The 20,297-nt window shown below is 45.1% G+C and overlaps 1 protein-coding gene across 1 annotated transcript in view; it reads right to left on the bottom strand.

The window, feature by feature from the left end:
* The window catches only part of LOC144818685 (dynein axonemal heavy chain 6-like), a 1,395,111-nt gene that overhangs the window by 327,819 nt on the left and 1,046,995 nt on the right, over positions 1 to 20,297 (bottom strand). Inside the window, exon 27 of the mRNA XM_078676337.1 lies at positions 11,043 to 11,131. Coding sequence (XP_078532463.1) covers positions 11,043 to 11,131 — 89 coding nt within the window. The remainder of the gene's footprint in view (positions 1 to 11,042; positions 11,132 to 20,297) is intronic.

Genomic DNA, 20,297 nt, shown 5'->3' with positions numbered 1-20,297 from the left:
CAGATTCAGAGTGCAGAGTGGAGATTCAGAGTGCAGATTCAGAGTGCAGAGTGCAGATTCAGAGTGCAGATTCAGAGTGCAGAGTGGAGATTCAGAGTGCAGATTCAGAGTGCAGAGTGGAGATTCAGAGTTCAGAGTGCAGATTCAGAGTGCAAAGTGCAGATTCAGAGTGCAGAGTGCAGATTCAGAGTTCAGAGTGCAGATTCAGAGTGCAAAGTGCAGATTCAGAGTGCAGAGTGCAGATTCAGAGTGCAGATTCAAGATTCAGAGTGCAGATTCAAGATTCAGAGTACAGATTCAAGATTCAGAGTGCAGATTCAAGATTCAGAGTGCAGATTCAGAGTGCAGAGTGGAGATTCAGAGTTCAGAGTGCAGAGTGCAGATTCAGAGTGCAGATTCAAGATTCAGAGTGCAGATTCAGAGTGCAGAGTGCAGATTCAGAGTGCAGAGTGCAGATTCAGAGTGCAAAGTGCAGATTCAGAGTGCAGAGTGCAGATTCAGAGTGCAGATTCAAGATTCAGAGTGCAGATTCAAGATTCAGAGTGCAGATTCAGAGTGCAGAGTGCAGATTCAGAGTGCAGAGTGCAGAGTGCAGATTCAGAGTGCAGAGTGCAGATTCAGAGTGCAGATTCAGAGTGCAGATTCAGAGTGCAGATTCAGCCCTGTGTGTGGTGAGGAGGGCCCCTCAGTGTTTCACATGCTTCTACGGAGGTTTAGGGACCTTGTTGCTTCACTGCTGATTGGGCTCTGAGACGACCATCCTGCCTAGTTACCTGTTGTGAATGGGGATAAACAATAAACGTCCGATTATGGTGCCGGTTGGACCTATCCCCCCCTCAAGAACACAAAGAACCTACTGACATTTTCTACCTGAAATAGACCATCTAATTTGGAAAGACCACCCTGTGTCCTTCCTGATTTTATTTTCACCCAGTCACTAATCTCAAACTTATACTCCTTTCTCTCCATGCTCACATTTGTACCCTTGCCTCCTACACCATTTCAACCTTTCAGCCATGCATGGACCAATTTAGTACCAGGTAAGCATCACACATCTATTGAAATGGGGGTCGCAGTGTGTAGGGCTTGCAGTGTGTGGGGGGGGTCGCAGTGTGTGGGGGGGCTCTGTGTGGGTGTGTGTGGAGGGCTCCGTGTGGGTGTGTGTGTGGGGGGCTTTGTGTGGCTGTGTGTGTGGGGGGCTCTGTGTGGGTGTGTGTGTGGGGGGCTCTGTGTGTGTGTGTGGGGGGCTCTGTGTGTGTGTGTGGGGGGCTCTCTGTGGGTGTTTGTGTGTGTCATTTGCGAGAGATAAAGCTAGTTGCATTGTAAATGACAATGCCATTTATTTATGTTTTAAAAAAACACATAAATAAAAATAATGTCAAGAGCAATGCCAATAGCTCTAACTTTAACAAAGGCAAAACCATTGCATTGTAAATGCTTGTTTGTTGTAGTTCCCATGAGTTACTGCACATGCTGTAGTAGGGAGCACAACATGGAAACAGAGCAGTCGTTGCTGTTCCATGGTTCTACTGTATGCTGGCTGAGGCGCAGGTGCTTGGTCACACAATTAATGTGACACCTCATTGTGTAAAACAATTTCTTTGAAAATGGCTGCACAAATCTAACTCCCTCTGCTCTCTCTCTTATGCCCTATCTCTCTCCTTCCCCACTTTTAATTGTGTCTTTGTCACAATAAGCTATTTAGAGGTTCAAGATGGTGGATCCTTTAGGGTCTGAGATCTGACACCGCCATTCAATGATTAAGGAAACTGCTATGAAGCCTCTCTAGCAGCCAACGTCAAAAAATGTGTTCCACTTATAGGACTTCATGTCCATTTGAGAAATGAAGGTCAAGTTGCATTTAAACAGCCAGGACAAGAAAATTGCTGAGCCCAGACAGTGTTGCAAATTCCACAACTGCAGGAAAAACACCTGGGCCAATCTATTTGTACAATTCGGCTGTTTGTGTAATCGGGAAAGGAGCCAAAAGTATTTTCTCAAAAGCTTAGTACTGGGGCACATGAAGAAGCAAATTATTGTCAGGCTATTTGTGCTTTATTTACCCCATGAATAATAAAGGAAAACCCCTTGTTCTTCACTTTAAAAAGGCGAAAGACGGGGCTACGTTTAAGGCAAATCATTTTGTTCCTTTTTATTAGGTACTAAACATGATTTTTGAATGATAATTTAAATTATTACAGCGACTAATCGTTCTAAATCACCATTCTCCATTTTTGGATGTTAGATTGAAAACACTTAAGCATCTCCTTTAGCTGTAACTCCTCTTGGAAAAGCGTACACATTTTGTCATTATTCCATTCTTTAACCAAATCAAGATCCTTGACCAAAACCTCCAGATAGTGGGGAGTGGGTGGGGGGAATTCTAAGTGCGGCTAGCCCCGTGCGATGATGTATGTGTGTGCATGTGTCCCCGCACATGCTCGCATAGGTGTCGGGGCGGGAGGCGGGTATATATAATTTTAATTTCCCCTGCATAGATGGCAGACTTATTTTGGGGAGCTAAAGTAAAATAAAAATTAAAAGTGCGCAAAAGCACATTTAGAGAAAGTAGCAGCCAGTTAATAAATTGCAACTGGCAAGAGCCTCCTAAAAAGAAAAAGAAACAAGCATTTGCAATGCAATAGGTCTCGCATTTGTGAGAGTTTAAGCTATTGGCATTGTAAATGCCAATGCTTTTTATTTATCTGTTTTTATAATTAACAAATAAATAAAAGGCATTGTCATTTACAATTCCAATAGCTCAAACTCTTGTAAATGCGAGACCTATTTCATTTCAAAGAAGCGGCAAACATTGTCCCGGGCTGCTTAGAAAGTGAAAACGTGCACTCTACGCTGAATGTTGCAGGAATGCATGTGGTGCCTGCAGTAGGAGAAACTCATTAAAGAAAAAAAGTGCTTACAGACTAAATAAGACCTACGTGCCGGCTGCCTGTTATCAATATAAGCAGGAACCCAGCAAGTACAATCTAAATAATGTAAAACATACTGAAAGTCAACATGGTCTCCATCCCGCCCCAAAAACCTTTGGAACACTCCTTATGTAGATATAATTGCATCTTCTAGAATGTTCTGCAGAGTGTTTCTGAATAACCTGAAAAAGGAAATTGGCTGCATTCTGATACCTGAAAATGTGACAACTTTTTGAACCGTGTTGCTTTAAACAATATTTGTGTAATTGTACCCAATGCAAGGGTTAATCTGACCTAATTAAATCGTCAGCCTTACTCTCTCACTAAAAAAGAAAGACTATACTAACATGCATCCTTTGTTTTCTTTACAAACTGATCTCACTATTAAAAACGGGGCAGCATGGCGTGTTTACATACCCTGACTTCTCTCGGTGGACCGTGGATAGCTAGCAGTGCCTGCACAAAATCTGATGCCCTTCTCCCGCCTGAAGCAGGCACAAAATCAAGACAGGTATACAGATACACTGACATAAAACATGCGTACAGGAACAGTGGAAACACAAGCTCGTGAGCATTAGAGGGGCATACGGATGCACAGATTTAAAACATGCAACAGACACACAAACCAGACATCAGTGCAGAGGCACACACATAGGCCATGCATACAAACAGTGGTCGAAGTGGGGGAAAAAAAGTAGGGGAACTGTGGGCAGAGACTCCGAGGGCGGGGATAACCCAAGGATTGGATCAGTGGGCGGAGTCAGAGGTGTGGCCAGAATGTGCCAAACATCCTAATTTTTTGTATTTGGTTGGCATTTCACCGACCAGTTAAACCTTATTGTGTTATTTAATTCAACCAATGGATACACTTGATTATTTAAGGTTTAATAGGAGTTATTGGCATTTAAATACATTTGCAAAGTGGGACATAATTCCAATCACACAGTGTCCCAAATACACTTAAAAGTGGAATCACAAGCCATTTGCCTCCAAGCGATGCAGTTTCTCTCATTAGCACTTCTCCCTTCTTCCACAAGAGCAGTTCAAACATGAATGGCAAAATATCCTAGTTTGCAAATGTTTTCTATATAATTATGGCTCTGCCATATTTGCCACATAATACATCATCCACTGCATAATCTTACAGTTTTAACTAATAATTTTTGTAGCTCAAACGGATATAAAGTTACTAAAAAACGTGACTTGAGTTGCTGCAAAGTGGATGGCCCTTTGCAAAGGTTGACTATCACCTTTCTCACTGCTGCTTTTGAATGTTATACTGATACTAATGAGGCCTAATCTTTGCAAAGACTTAACATATGTACAAATGTCTAAATAATAAAGTATAAGAAAATATATGGCATTACGCTGCAGCCTTTTTTTGTTGCATAATTTAGTCAACACTGCAGCATAATTTTGTCCCCCATTGCTGCATAATTCCAGTGGCTCCAGAGCAGGTAGCACATGTTAAAAGTGCTTGTGGATGAAGCAGAGAGACTGGGAAGTTTGCAAACTTAGTTTGGTGTGCTTGCAAATCCTGCATTGCCGATCCTTGGTGAGTTGCAGCTACTACTGCTGAAACAAGGCCAATGGAGGTACCGATGGGTGAGGCGGACTGGCCTCTATGGCAGGGCCGGCTTTGGTGCTGGTGGCGCCCTGTGAAACCATGTTTGTTGGTGCCCCCAAAGATCACCTATGCCTCTGACTCCCTCACTACCACCCTTTAACAGTCCCCCTAAAGTCTCCATAACCACACTCTTTCTCAGATGCATTTAATTGGATTTACAGTGCCACTCATACCAGTGTACGGTGTCAGAGCACTTTACAACACACACACTACACAGAGACAAACATTTATATGTGTGTAAATCACTGTATAGGAAATGTTACATAAGAAAAAGGACTACAAGGTGTAGAAGCCACATGACAACCATACTAGTAGGCAGTATAGTTTATTAGCTCACTATTGTATGTTATGATTTTAACTTATAAACTGCAAGTAACAAAAGGATCTCTCTGACAAAAGCAGCAACCTACTAACCTAGTTAACATTATGTGCACTTTGTGATCTGCATGGTACATGTTCTTTGCAGCAGGCACATTAATCCTCTGTGCTACCTTTCCAGGAGTCAACCCTTCCACTAGACAAAACTCCGATCTCTCTCTAGGAAGAACATTAATCACTGAAGTTATCATGACATTTTTATTATCGTTGAAAATTGCTGGAGGCCAGGAAGGAGGCAGCACGTTTTTTTAAAACAATAATATACTTGCAAACACTACGCACCCACCCAAAATCGGTACCTAGGGTGGTCACAACGTTCGCACCGCCCTAGCCTGCTCAAGGTTCCTGTGACCTCAGTGACAGAGTGACAGTGACTGGATCACTGTTGCGCTAGGGTGTGCTGCTTTGTAAGCCTGTCCGCAAGACAGGAGATGAACTTCAGTATTGATTGTGGTGGACAAGCCTTCAAGGTTAACCCACACTTGCCACCACAAGGGTCCACTTGTTGGTGCTAAGACACCAGGGCTTCTAAGGTCTACCAGGGCCTTCTAAGGTCTAGCATGCCAATATTCTCCTTCAGGAAAGTGGTCTGGTGGACTGGTCATGAAAGCTGAACCTTGATTCCCGAGTTCCAAATTCGACAGCTTTGGCCATAGTGCGACATCCTCTCCCCCACTGAACGCCATACTGCCCCAGTGAGAGAAACTCGCACTACCTTCAGCTACAACCTAATTGTGCCCGCTATAAACACCTGGATGTGGCTCAATTAAAATTACGCACTAGACAAGCGTAATATGCTGCCTAAAAAAAAACAACACATCACGGAAAAATCAAACACTCATAGGGAATGCAAGATTCAGTAAAGCATGTGAAATGTAAGCAGAAACAACATGGATACCTTAACGATATCTCACTCACTATATAGAAATCAGTGAGTGCTTTTACCTGAAAAGATAAGGACATGACTACAAGGCCTTGAAGGGAACCGTTTCAATGTCCATTGCTTATATCCATACAAAACCTAAGCTGTATGGTTTTAAACAAACACTTCTATAAACACAGAGCCCTGGTACACATTTTGTTCTCTAGTTCACCCATCAACAAGGTATTGGAATACATCCAGGAATGGTGCACTTCCCCACCTAGGGACAACAATGCTGTTCAAAGAAAGACAAGAAAACAAAAGTAGCACTTCACTGCAAAGTCTGTAAAGTGAGGCTTATGTGTTTGAATGTGAATAATAACAATCTGTCCACTTTGCAACCACTCTGTCTTGCTTTAATTAGTTATGTATTTATTTTTCATATTTAAAACCTTTCATTTCTCTCCATCCCGAGGCTGCACTTTGGAATAGAAAAATGTCAGAATAAGGGCATTTCCCCGCAAGAGTGTTTTTCTTTTTTGGATCGATTTCACAGGGAAGCAACTAAATGAAAAAAGTAAAGAGAGGTTGTGAACCGTTTCTTCAAGTCACGGTTTTCAGTAAGTGAGGAGCAAGACAGAAAGAGAGGGAATAATTGGAAAAGAGGGGAGTGGGGGGCAGCTGCCAGTACAGAAAAGAAGAGGACATTATCTGTATTTGCTCTGGGCAGTAAGGAAGAGACAGAGTCATTTTCCCGAGCCTTATCTGAATGGACACCGAAGAGCAAACAACGCATGCAAAGAGATACAAAGACATAAAAGAAGCATACAGACACACCACAACAGAACATGCAGACGAATACACAAAACAATGTACACATGGAGCATGTCGCCACAAAGTATACACACAGACAGCACCAATGTACACAGGCAAAGAGACAACACTTACACACGGAGAACATGCAGTCACAGAGACCAGTGGCAGGGAGTAGTTGAGTCGAAGACACACGTTACTCACTGATTCAGCGCCCCTGGGCAGTCTCCATTGAGGCACAGCTCCGGAACGTGAGCCATAATTCTTGCTGATAACAGAAACCTGTGCAGCACACCCGGAGACACCGATAGGAACACTGTGTGACCAAAACACCACATGCTCTCTGTACCACACACGCAGCAGTGTGTAGCAACGTTAATGAAACTGAAACCGAGCGAGAGGTGGAGCATGCAGACCTTGGCACTAACATCACGGCTGGCAAATGATAACCTTTAGATCGCAAAAAGGCGGCTTAGAATTATGCACTGCATTCAGCATGAGAGCCTATACACCTATGGATCTGTCCATGAGTACCGCAGTGGAATGGACTTGCGCACACCAGGAGGTGAATACCGAAGCCAGAGTGCGGGCTTCTCCGTCTATGGATAGTTAAGAAAGTTCCCCTCGGACACATATTACCTGAAGAGCGGACGGAAACTGTAGTTAGGCGGTGCTGCTTCCGTAATAACGGAAGTGAAGCATCGCCTCTACAGCCAATAATAAGCCCGATAAGAAAAGCTATGATAACGTTAAACGAATGGGAAGTGCCAGGAGAAATTAAGCGGCAATAGGCGGAGTTTCTCCCAATATACAAATTACTTAATGCCTCATAAAGGCTGCGCATGCGCTGCCCTATGGGAGACCTAAAAATGAAATAAAAAAGATTGAAGAAGGTAATGGGAGTAACTGATGAGTAGAGGTGGGTGAGCAAAGACAGGCAGAGAAATTCAGGGTGAGAATAAAAATCAGAATGGAAAAGGGTGGGAGAAGCCATGGACGAGCTGATGAGTGGGGGTGCAGCACAGAGAGCTGGGGCAGGTATGTTAAGGGGTAAGCAGGACACAGACAGCAAGAAAACACAAGCATGGTGTGCTGACAAAAAAAGAAAAAAATGGTTCTGTGAATGTAAGCAGTGCAAAGATGCAAGTCATTCAATCAAAAGAATGATCAGTTAACTTGGGCTTTTTCCAAGCGCCTTGCGCCACCACTTTTAATATGGGAAAAATTGACGTACAAGCTGCGCAAGGGGCTTGTAAATTAGCCCCTCTGTTCCAGAGAAGGGCCTAACACAAGAACAGGATTGAAAGGCATTGAGTAAGCTGCAAGGAAATGAGATTGAAAAGAAAGCCAACCAATATTAAGCAATGGGCGGTTCCAAAGCCCACTTTAAGTATTGGTAGTGGAACCAATAAGTCTTCCAATAATAGACAGCTAAAGCGGTCCGGAAGCAAGACTTAAAAATTAAGATTTGAATGGCAGTTTGGTTTCTTTAGGTTAAAATCCAGGCAGACATTGGCTTGAACTGTTGTCAATGATCGAAAATGATCGAAAAGTAGTTCTTTAAGCCAAGCCAACACAACTACAGAATTTCCGTAGAAAAGCCTCTAGACAGTCTACTAATGACAGCATTAATTAATATTTTGGAAAATATGGGAGTGCGTTAAGGTGTAACAAATTTGATAGACTATCTTCAACATGTAAGTCAGGCTAGAGACTTTACTTTTTGTGATTTCTGGTGGGCATCGATGGACAAAGGCAATGTTTTTTGCAAATGCTACCTCATATCTATTCTACTCTTCTACGGACCTCACATATGTAATGGGAAATGTTTTACTACCTTAATGTTTAATCAGTGCTTACATCCTGATGAATGGTTGAGTGAGAGTGGTAAACTATTTTAATGGCACAGGGTGTGGTAGTTTGCCTTTTGGTGCTTTCTGGTGGGGGATCTGCTGGTGAAATTACACCTGCCATCGAATCTCAATGGCAGAGAATCATTTCAGCAATGAATTCCTGGATCTTGGGCGCGGACAGGAATAATCCTTTCTCTGCCCACTGAACTGTGGCATTGTTGCACTGTGTCAAAACCTCAAGCTATAGTAAATTATCTGAGAATAAAAACTATACACATTGAAAGGCATTGATGTTTTTGTACTATTATCACTAGGCAACATTGCCAAATCACAAACTGTTACTTAGTAAGCTAAATAAAAAACAAATGTTTATATCTTTCCTCCATCGTTTGCTGCCCAAAGCTAATTCTTGTGAGTACAAAAAGGGGTAGGCCCTTAAGAACTCAGGACCTGGGTCCGTGAAACAGTACAAAAATAGGGTCGGTCCGAGTTAGAAAGTCTCAAACAGCATTAAGAAAGCCAGTTATTAAGTCGGACACACAATCAACGACTTCAATGTAAATTCCTTTAAAGTGCGTTCTTCACAAAATTAAACTATTCATTTCAAGTTCATTGGCATTTATTCATGCAACGTTTCAATCAAATTGCAGCCAATAATTCATTTTGAAGAGATAGCACACATGTAATTGTAAACTCATTACATTCATAAATTCAAAAGAGTGCTCTCGGTGAAAAGGGGAGGGGTGAGTGAAGTGAGGGGGACACGGTAAAGGTGTAGTGACATCTTTATGGCATCATGTTGCAATTGAAAAAACCTTTACAATCAGATCAGTAAGCAAAGGTTCCCAAAATTCATCACACATAGAGGGCGAGAAACAATCTCATATTTGAATCCTATGGTGTGAGGAGAAAAAAGCGTAGTTCTACGTTTCGACCCCTGATTACGCTAAAGGGTTGCTTCAAGCCTCATGTTGGGGTCTTCATCAGGAAGGAGGGAGAGCATCAGAGGACGGTCGGCATCTGTACCGTCTTTAACGGGGCCATGGCACAGCTCCCAAGTATATTAGTAAGATGTGCTCATTAGCATGGTACCGGAGTGCGCTGTGGGATCATTCCTCACGCCCGGGGACATCAAGTGCTCCTTACTTAAGGCGGGACCTCAGTAGGTAGGTTCCCGTTACACCGGCGGCCTGCATCCGTGTGATTACCGCCGGTGTAACGGGAACCTACCTACTGAGGTCCCGCCTTAAGTAAGGAGCACTTGATGTCCCCGGGCGTGAGGAATGATCCCACAGCGCACTCCGGTATCATGCTAATGAGCACATCTTACTAATATACTTGGAAGCTGTGCCATGGCCCCGTTAAAGACGGTACAGATGCCGACCGTCCTCTGATGCTCTCCCTCCTTCCTGATGAAGACCCCAACATGAGGCTTGAAGCAACCCTTTAGCGTAATCAGGGGTCGAAACGTAGAACTACGCTTTTTTCTCCTCACACCATAGGATTCAAATATGAGATTGTTTCTCGCCCTCTATGTGTGATGAATTTTGGGAACCTTTGCTTACTGATCTGATTGTAAAGGTTTTTTCAATTGCAACATGATGCCACAAAGATGTCACTACACCTTTACCGTGTCCCCCTCACTTCACTCACCCCTCCCCTTTTCACCGAGAGCACTCTTTTGAATGTATGAATGTAATGAGTTTACAATTACATGTGTGCTATCTCTTCAAAATGAATTATTGGCTGCAATTTGATTGAAACGTTGCATGAATAAATGCCAATGAACTTGAAATGAATAGTTTAATTTTGTGAAGAACGCACTTTAAAGGAATTTACATTGAAGTCGTTGATTGTGTGTCCGACTTAATAACTGGCTTTCTTAATGCTGTTTGAGACTTTCTAACTCGGACCGACCCTATTTTTGTACAAAGCTAATTCTTGACTTATGTGGCAACTGACAGCTACTAGCATGGAGAACCGAGCAGACAGCTAAAGCTGGTCGTTAAACCAGTAGATTGACAATGCTAAAAAGTAAGTTATCATGTGGCTCTTCTCAGTTTTACCTAATTTTCTGATTGGTAATATGGCAGAAGCCTATATGAGTAGCGGGCTGAAGCGTCAATGGTAATGTATGGTTGAGGTGGGCACAGCAGAGTGAATGGACCTACAGAAGACTAAGAATGGAGTTGCGGAGAGTCTAGACAGAAACAAGGGGGTATTCAATGCTGTTTATGAGCAAGCTCTAGACGGTAGCTTCCTATTCTTCACTAGCAATGCCCAGGCCAGAAAATGTAATCATGCGAATGGGTAATAGCATGATTAGACAAGACACGGCTGCTAAAAGGATCAAACATCCATATTACCAATTGGGTTCGAACAATGTGGTCACTTGCAATTCGGTATCACTTTATTTGCCTTATGACGTCTGTAAACACAGAGCTTTAAATAGCCCACAATATTACACACGTTACTATGGAGTTAGCTATATCCTATTTTCCACTTCATACTTTGTTTTCACTCTTATTTAATCATTCGTGGGCTTGCATACCTTGCACATCTTAAGATAGCTACTGTACCTTAACTGAATTCTGCAACACTGTGACAGGAAATGCATCACTCGGCATAGAACTTAAAAACAGTCTGAAGTTTTCATCAATTGCAGTGTCTGTAAAAAGAATAAATGAATAATAAATCCTTCACAATAAGAAAACATTTTCGCCAGTATACTTACTAAGCATGTAAAGCATTTACTGCAATTTCTTAATTAGAAAAACAACGATTGAATTTCAATACATCGTTTTTTTTTTTAATCAATTTACTTGTATCTACTGAGTACTAGGTAGGAGGTAGGGCCAATGACTTTGCTGAAATTCATAAGGGTTAAACTTAGTGCTCCAGCTGGACGCCATAGTTATGAATAATCTGCACCACGCACAGTACGAGTCACAGCAAATTGTAAAGGTGAGCCTAGTATAGCTTCAGTATTCCCTCATTAGAAAAAACATAAACGTACCCTAAAGTGGTTCCTCCTAGATAGTTTGGTCCCTCTGAACAGTCTTTATATGAGAAAAAAGCCAAGAACCAGCCAGGGCCCAAGTAATATATTTCATGATCTCACCTAGTGGGAGCATCACATCTGCGAGAGGGACTTTCAGCAGTAGTGTACAGTGCACTTGCAACTGCTGGCATCCTTTGTCATATATGGAGTTTATAGGTGAGTGTTGGATCTGGCCCTTTTGGCAGGTTCACCCCGAAACTTTTTGCTTTTTCCTAGCCTGTTTCTGGAACCTAGTGTTGATGGTTTTAGGCCTTTGCGCACTTTTTCACTGTGGTACAGTGTAAAGTGCGTGTGCTCTCTGTGTATGCATGGTGAGTGACCTGCCCTCCCATAGGAATGAATGGGGAATATGTATGCCCATGGTAGTTCCTGATGTGTGGGGAGTGCAGGGTCGAGTTTGATATGTGTGAACTTGTGAGATTGAATGCTGCATAATGGTGTATGCGGCATGGTTGTGTCTAGTCTAGAAGTGTCACTTTTAGAAGTTGGCATATTTGTGTAGTGAGTCTGCTGGCACGTGATTGGCTGGTGAGCCTGGCCCAGGAGTGACTGGGCCTGCTTGTGGATTGACTGTCTGGTTTGAGTGTGACAGGGGCTGCAGAGCCCCAGGAGGTTGTCTGAGTCAGCCCGTGGATGAAAGGCAGCATCTGCTACCAGGGAAGTGGGTGGAGATCGCACCTGATAGTGAGTGAGGCTGTGCCTGCCTGCCACAATGTTGGCTCCACCCCCCCGCTGGGTGACTGTCACTTCTGTCCCTGATACTGACAGGACTTCCCTCTAACCAGTTCTAGCTGGTTCTCACACTGCCTGCACAAAGACTTCTTAGACTTTTTTCTGTATAAGAAGGGGCTGTGTCCCCTTCCAAAATGTTCTTGTTTTTGGACTTTAATCTGCCAGGGGCGTGCTGCTGCTTGGGCTCAGGGGAATCCCTGAGCCCTGCCCAGCCCCTGTACACCTGATTGACTTTCCCTGGGGACCTTTGCCTGGGATCCCCTGCTGCAGACTTCTGGGAACTTTCTCTTGCTTTTGCCAAGGCTTGTTATAGCCTAAAGTGCCTGGAAAGACTTTGCTGCAGCCCCTGAAGAACTTCTGTGGACCCTTCTTGATGTAGGGGTCTTTTCTAGGGGCCTGTGGGTGCTGCCAGTGCCCCCAGCGCGATGGAAGCGCTTTATTTTGTCTCCTAGCGCTTGAGAGCGCTATATTTTTGGACCCGTAGCGAGCGTGTCGCTATCACGCATTTTGCGTGAGGTTTTGCAGGTGCCACCCTGCTTTATGCCCGATATTGTTATATTTTTATTTACGGGTGCCACCCCGTTTTTATTTAATTATTGGAGGCCGGTGCCCACCCGGCATTGCCCCGTGGAATCACCGCCGCCGGCCCGGAGATCCGAGGCGCTGCACCCGCCTCCCCACCAAGGGCCGCGCTGCCATTGGCGGCCCTCGAAACCGGAAGTCAGGCAGGCCCGGCCGTGACGAAGGCGGGGCCTGCCATGAGGCGGAAGTGCGGCCGAGAGAGGAGACGGGAGAAGGAGATGGTGGCGACCGCTGTGGGGCTCCCGTGATCGAGGGGGAGCCCGGCACCCAGAGAGGAGACGCTGCCACAAGAATCCCGAGGAGCGGGAGCACTCCGTCCCCGCCGCCGAGCCTGCCAGACCCGGTGAGTGTTGCAGAGAAGGAGAGGAGGGGCGTCGGGGCACATTGCCGGTGCCCGCCCTCCCCTCCAGCGCGAGCGCCTGGGTGCTCAGAGGCCGTGGAGCTTCCCCGACTGCCGAGTCCCCCGAGTGGGACTCCTCCTATTGTTTTGGAGCCTGAGAGGCTCGAGGGCCAGTTCCTAGTTGTTTGAGCCCAGCGAGGCTCGCGGTCGCAAGTATTTTATCAGGAGCCCAGAGAGGCTCGCGTGGCCGCATTTGTTAAGAGCCCTGAGAGGCTCGCGGCTCATGTCTGATTTGCGAGCCCAGAGAGGCTCGTGGGGCCATCGTTGTTGTATTTGGAGCCCAGCGAGGCTCTGAAGGGCATATCTGTTTTAAGAGCCAGAGAGGCTCATGGGCAGGTTTATTTACTGAGAGCCTGAGAGAGGCTCTGGGGGGCATGCTTTGTTGTTGAGGCCCGAGGCTCCCTGCCCCATGATGTTTAGAGCCCAGTGAGGCTCTTGGGGAACACCAGTGATTTTAGAGCCTGTGTGGCTCGAATGTGGCTACAGCCTGCGCATATGTGACTTCAGAGCCTGTGTGGCTCCAACAGTTGACGCAGTCCTGTTTTAGGGTCAGTGAGGACCCTGTCGCAGTTTGTCTCCAGCTGCCCAGCAATTAGTGGGCAGCTGCACCGTTTAGGCGCAAGATGGAGAGTGAGTCCCTGAGAGGGACAGAGATGGCACAGAGGTGCCCGGCCAGTCACGGCTGCGCAGCACTTAGTGCCAGCTGCAGCGTTTAGGCCCTTGTGAGTGTCCACAGGTGCCCAGCAAGTAGTGGGCACCTGCACCGTTTAGGCCCCTGACATTGAGACTCAGGGCATCTTAGCCCCAACAAGGCCAGTTGGCCTAGGGACTGCCACAGGTGGTGGCTTATGTTTAGTTTTGCGCAATGTGGTTACCTGCTATGTTTAGGATGGTAATTACCTACTGTGTGTTTTTGTGCTATTCTATTGTCCTGGCACCTCTGAATGTTTTCAGGCATCATGTGTCTTTCTGTCCCTGCGCTGCTCCTCTGAATGTTTTAGGCGTCATGTGTCTCCTAGCGCTGCACCTCTGAATGTGTTTGTGATGCATCATGTGCTTTGTTAACACCGCTGAATGTGTAGGTTTATGCATCATGTGTTTCCCTTTACTACTCCTCTGAATGTATATTTATGCATCATGGGTAATGTGTTCTTTCCTAGACCCCTAAATGCTGTGTGATACTTAGGTGGTTGTTCTTTTTAGTACAGGTGGTCCTAGTGAGGTCCTGGTCCCCTGCGTGACATTCTCCTAAGGTGGTTAGGGTTGCGTAGGTGGTACTTACCTGTTCCCAGTAGTTACTGGATGTAATTCATAACTGTTATTTTGTTTTATATCTTATTTTCTATGATCTACAAAGTACTATTTCTAAATGTGTTGATTATGACAGTGGCCCATGTGGCCCTGTCCTGTGTAAATAATCCCATGTGAATATTGCCCGTGCCAGTTGGCACAATGTATATGTGTGATTCTATCTGATATGTTTTGACAAATACAAAAAGTTATTTTAATATAACCTTGTGTGGAGTTCCTTTTGTGGTGTGCCTAGCATGTTGTTGCTGTTGTGTGCTGGCGCAAATGCTTTACACATTGCCTACGAGTTTAGACTCACTGCTCGTGCCAAGCTACCAAGGGGGTTAGCAGGGGTTATCTTGGCGTGTGACTTCCTTGCCCTGACTAGAATGGTGGTTTCTGCCTGGCTTTGGCGTCAGCCTTAGCCTACCAGAAACAGCCAGTTCTAACAGTGAGCAATAGCGAATATGCCAATAAAATACAGCAGATCCACCATCAAGGGATACAATGTGTATTTTACGACACTTAACATGGCAAGTAAAAGATTCCCTTCAACATGAGCTTACCTTGTCACCAGTACCTTGTCACTAGAGACAAAGGAAGTCTTAGATACGGCGGAGTAGAGATTGGGAGTCATTATTTAGAGTACTGCACGGATTTGTTATATGACCCATGCATAACAAGGTCTAACTGTTTGTACAAACCACCTACAGCTTGCATTATGTGTGGCAGCTTTGTCTATGGGTCTGATCTAACTGAAGGGGAACTACATGTACCATTATCATTTCAAAAAGCATTAAAACCAGTTTTAATTTAGCTTTATCAAAGAAATGGCAAATGTCAAATTAAAAGCAGGTGACGTAAAAATAACGACAACAATAATACCCTGTGCAGATAAAATAAGCGCTACCGGTCAATCACTCAAAAGCTCATAAAATAGTTCTCTTAATTGATTTACGAGCTATAGTCCCTTTATATTACATACATAACTTGGGAAAGTATGAGCAACTTCCCTGATCAGGCAGGCTTCTTCAACTTTTATGGCTCCTCACCATGAGTTCCCAGTAAAAGAGCATATGGGAATAGCAATTTAAAATGGTAGGCCGCTGTAGCAATATGGGTTCTATTCGTGCAAACCATTTATTTTTCATTTGTGGACCTCTGGTACTGACTTCTGCTGTGTACGGCTCCCGAATGTGATTCCCCTGGAAAATTGGCTTCGAGCTGCAACCTTCAGTGCCCATTTTTAGTGTAAGGTCTGCTGCCTGCGGACAGCTACGTAAGGGACTTTGAGAACACTTGTAAAGATGCTTGAAAACCTTTAGGCTGAGCCAAGAATATTGTAGTCTGTCTCAGCCTGTCATCTGCACAGCGGTAGGCTTGGTAGAATATAAAACTAAATCCAAAGTGTATGTGGCCTGACAAAGAGAAATGCTAAGACCGTATTGTTTGGCTAAAGTTAATCATATGTATTATTTTTCAGATTATGCACGTTATGCCTCAAATGTGCAAAACTATAACTGCTGAATGTTACCCTTATACAAGCTCTAGAAGCAGTTTCTTATGTACGTTTTCCTCGGTCTAGATCTAAGGTCTATTTTACACTAGCTGGATTCTTTCTCACATTAAGGTATTAAGTTTGCTTTTCTCAGGTTCCCCCCTAATTAAATTTGCTCTTCATCTTCTTGGCTAAGTAGAATTAACTGCTGGGCTCCCCACATTACACAACAAAAGTTTCCAGAACAACAGGCACATTCCAGTGAAGGTTAGATGGCTAGCTGAAGGAAGAAGTAGGGGGTTATGATCACGAGATGCTGATAGCAGTAGTCCCCAGTGATTTAGATTAGACATTAGAGGGTGTTCCCATCATGAACAATAAAGGTAAGGCATGCTCATGTCTCCAGTGCCGATCAGGAGACCCCTCTGAAGCTTGAGAATGAATAGGAAGGACTGAAGGGGTGGGCAAAATACATTAGTGATGAAACGACCATTTGTTGGAAAGATTTCCAATTTGGAAACTTTCCCAGGATACTGGGCAGGGGTAGGATAATCAGTGGGCTGACCCCTGTTAAGGTAAATTAAAGGTGAGCGGGAAATGGTCAACCTTAGATTGGGAGGGCAATCCACGAAAGACAAAATATTCTGTCTCTCTTTATGACCATCTGTGCAGGTAGGATGATCTGAGAAGGTGCCTTGGAAGAAGTAAGACGACCTAGCTCTGCAGTTTAACCCGTCAACCCGTCAGGAGACCTGGTGCTGCACTCTCGCTTGACATGTCTGTCGAACCATGTTGGACTCTCTCTAGGGCTAGTGGACCTAGCTCCCTAATCACCTCTTTAGACCATTGGGGAAGAGGGCAAGTTGTGACACTGAGGTGACCCTGTTGGCCTGACACATGAAATAGTGGGCACAGTAAACTCATGCCACTGTTCTTTAGCACCCAAGAACAAGAGTCTGTGAGGCTGTGTTGTCAGGGACTTTTGGCACAGAGTGGTCGGCTGCTGGGGATCTTTGGGTCACTTCCATGTAGCTGGAGCTGCTCGATGTCAAGGAGAGCACCAAGAATACACAGTACGGTAGGCCCAGAACCCTTACAAAGAAGCTGCTGTTGCCATAAACAGGAGGCAGTAAACTAGAGGTTTGAAGATATTCTCTAGAAATGTGACACTGATATAGGCACAGAAATAGGCACTGCACATTAATATGTGCAGTGCCTACCCTGGATTGTATTGCATTTATACAGCGCTTGCTACCCCTGACGAGGCGTTGAAGTGCTTTTTCGGCGAGTAGCACCCTACTCCGGAACCCATAAATAGATGTGGCAAGCCCAGTTGCCTAAGCCCAGACTATTACCCCTGATGGATAGGAGAGGTTCTTGCAGCAAAAATCTGAAAACACAAAGCAGCTCCATGCAGCTAGGACCAGGTTCTAGTATTTTGATGGTGTCCCTGGGTGCAGCTGTGAGATCACCCACTTCTAAAATCAAAATCTTCAAGCCGGCCGAGTGAAGAAAATGTACTTGCTCGTGCATGTTTTCTGAATTTGGGCAATTGAAAGTTCGTTTTTTGGAAACCCTCAAACTGTACAGGGCAGTTTCTCAAATATTCCCTTTTAGGGAGCTTCTGTGGAAGGCTGTTGGGCTCTTGGTAGTCAAGGGAGGTTGGATACAGGATACAGAGTGCTCCCATCAGGAGCGCCTCCCTGTTTTTGATACCTCTCTCACAGCTACTACATGTGAAGCACGTCTGTACACAGAAGTAAGGTGTGAGTGGGCAGCATAGCTCAGGCCCAACACACTGAAAGTAATGAGTGAATGGGCAAGGAAGAGTGTGGATTATCAGTGAGTAATGGGTACACACCATAGTGGCACTGGGGGCGTTGTTATATTTAAAGAGAAATTTAGAGGTAATTACAAGTCTTTTTGACTGCAAGTCAACCAGATAAACAACATGGGATCAGTGGAGGGTTTCTGATTTCCTCCCTCATCAAGAAGTTGTCTCTGTCTAATTCCATACTTGCTCTTTCAAGCAAATGACCTTATACAAATACATTTCTCTTTTCCTGTGGCTCGGCAAGGGTCAGATCTATATGCTTAGCCTTTTGTTCATAAACATTAGGACTGGCCTGTAGGTTGTTTTTATTTCTCCAGAAAGAGACCTAATTGTATTGTAAAAGCTTGTAGGCCGTTTGTGTGGCATCTACCCAGGCGATACCCTGTCTCGCCAGACAAGCCGTCTGGTATGTCTTGAAGTTCGCCAGGTTGAGGCCTCCGAGGTCTCTTGACAGTCTTAGTTTTTGTAGGCTTATCCTTGGCTTCTTGTTTTTCCACAGGAAGATGTTTATGAGCTGGTCCAATTTTTTGTGAAATGTCTCTGTCATTGGAAGTGGTAGCATTGATAGCGTGTAGTTTATTACCGGTGTTATCATCATTTTGATCGTTTCAATGCGTCCCCACCAGCTGATGAACTTTGGTGACCATAACTCCAGTCTCTCCTTTATCTTCTTCAGCGTGAGGTCCTCGTTGTGTTGCAGGGTTGACGTGAGGTCTCTCCCAAAGTGGAGCCCTAGGTATTTCAGAGGTTTCGTTTGCCATGCTAGGCCGGAGTCGCCTAGGACTTCTCTTGTGGTATGGACATTCATTGGCTTACACTCCGATTTCTCCTTATTGAGTTTGTAGCCTGAGGCTTCTGCGTATTCACCTATTGTGGCCATCAGAGCTTTTATCGACGTGGAGGGGTTCGCTGTTGTGATTAGGATGTCGTCGGCGTATGCTGCTAGTTTGACGGTCTTTCTCTTGAGCTTTACGCCTGTTATCTCGGTGTTGTCCCTGATTCTGGCTAGCAGGGGCTCTAGTGCGAGCAGGAATAGTCCGGGGGAGAGGGGGCATCCTTGTCTGGTTCCTCTGCTCAGCGTGAGCGTTTCGGATGCGCTCCCGTTTACCACTATTTTCGCCTTTGGTTTGTTGTAGAGGGCCATGACCATCGCCGTGTACTTCCTGCCTAGGCCAAACGCTCCCAGACAGTTACCCAGGAAGGGCCACGAGACTCTGTCAAACGCCTTCTCCGCATCCAGCGCTATCATGACTGCCTGCTCGTTGCTGCTTGCTGTGTGGTTGATCAGGTGGCACAGTAACCTTGTGTTGTCCTGCGACAGTCTGTTCTTTATATATCCCACTTGTGAGGGGTGGATGATGTTCGGCAGGATCCTGTTTAGTCTGTTGGCTAAGACTTTTGCGTAGATCTTGCAGTCGACGTTTATTAGCGATATTGGTCTGTAGTTCTGGGGATATTGTGGGTCTTTCCCCTCCTTGGGAATTATGGTGATGTTGGCCTCGCACATGGACTCCGTCATCCTCCCTTTCTGGATGCATGTGGAGTATGTTTGTGCCATCAGTGTCTTGATGTGTTCGCTGAAGGTTTTATAGAATGTCGCCGAGTAACCATCTGGTCCTGGCGCCTTGTTCCGTTTCAGTTGGCTTATGGCAATTCCAATCTCTTCCTCCGAGATATCAGCTTCGAGCGATTCCCTTTCCGCCTCGTCCAGCTTCGGCAGATTGGTTTGACTGAGTAGGTCCCGTCCTGCATCTTTGCTCAAGTTTTGATCCTCAGTGTACAGTTCTTGGTAAAATTGTCTGAAAACCTCTAGTATTCCTTTGTTCGTTGTTTGGGATTTGTTCGTGCGGTCCGTTATCGCTGCTATCGTGTGTTGCCTTTGTTTTGCCTTTAAGTAGGACGCCAGCTGTTTCCCTGCTTTGTTTGCTGCACATAGGTTGACCGACTTGAACTTCGTCAACCAGGAGCCCGCTCTTTCGCTTAGGATCTTGTTCAGCTCGTATTTCTTTTTTGTGAGCAAAGTGAGCGTGTTTTTGTCCGTTATGTTAGCACAGTGACCTCTCTCCAGTGCTGTTATTTCCTCCTCGAGCTCACGGAGTTTTTTGTTCCGCCCTCTGTTCATCCTGGCCTTGATGTTTATCAAATTCCCCCTTATTGTCGCTTTGAGGGCATCCCATACAGTGTCTTTCCCTACCTTGCCATTGTCGTTGTGTTCGAGGTACTCTTTGATTGTGGCTTCAATTTCTTTGACGTTCTCTCTGTTCTGGAGGATGTCATCGTTCAGTCTCCACCTCCTCGTTGGGTTCTCATTGTGTTTCCCACTTAGAGTGAGTGTTATGTGAGCGTGGTCTGAGACGGTGATTGCGGCTATCTCCGTGTCTTCTATGAGGTGCGTGTGTGTGTTGGACATCAGTATGTAGTCGATCCTGCTGTAGGA

This window comes from Lissotriton helveticus, chromosome 2_1 (genome assembly GCF_964261635.1).
Source record: "Lissotriton helveticus chromosome 2_1, aLisHel1.1, whole genome shotgun sequence".
Lineage (NCBI taxonomy): Eukaryota > Metazoa > Chordata > Amphibia > Caudata > Salamandridae > Lissotriton > Lissotriton helveticus.
This window is presented reverse-complemented; position numbering and strand designations above follow the sequence as displayed.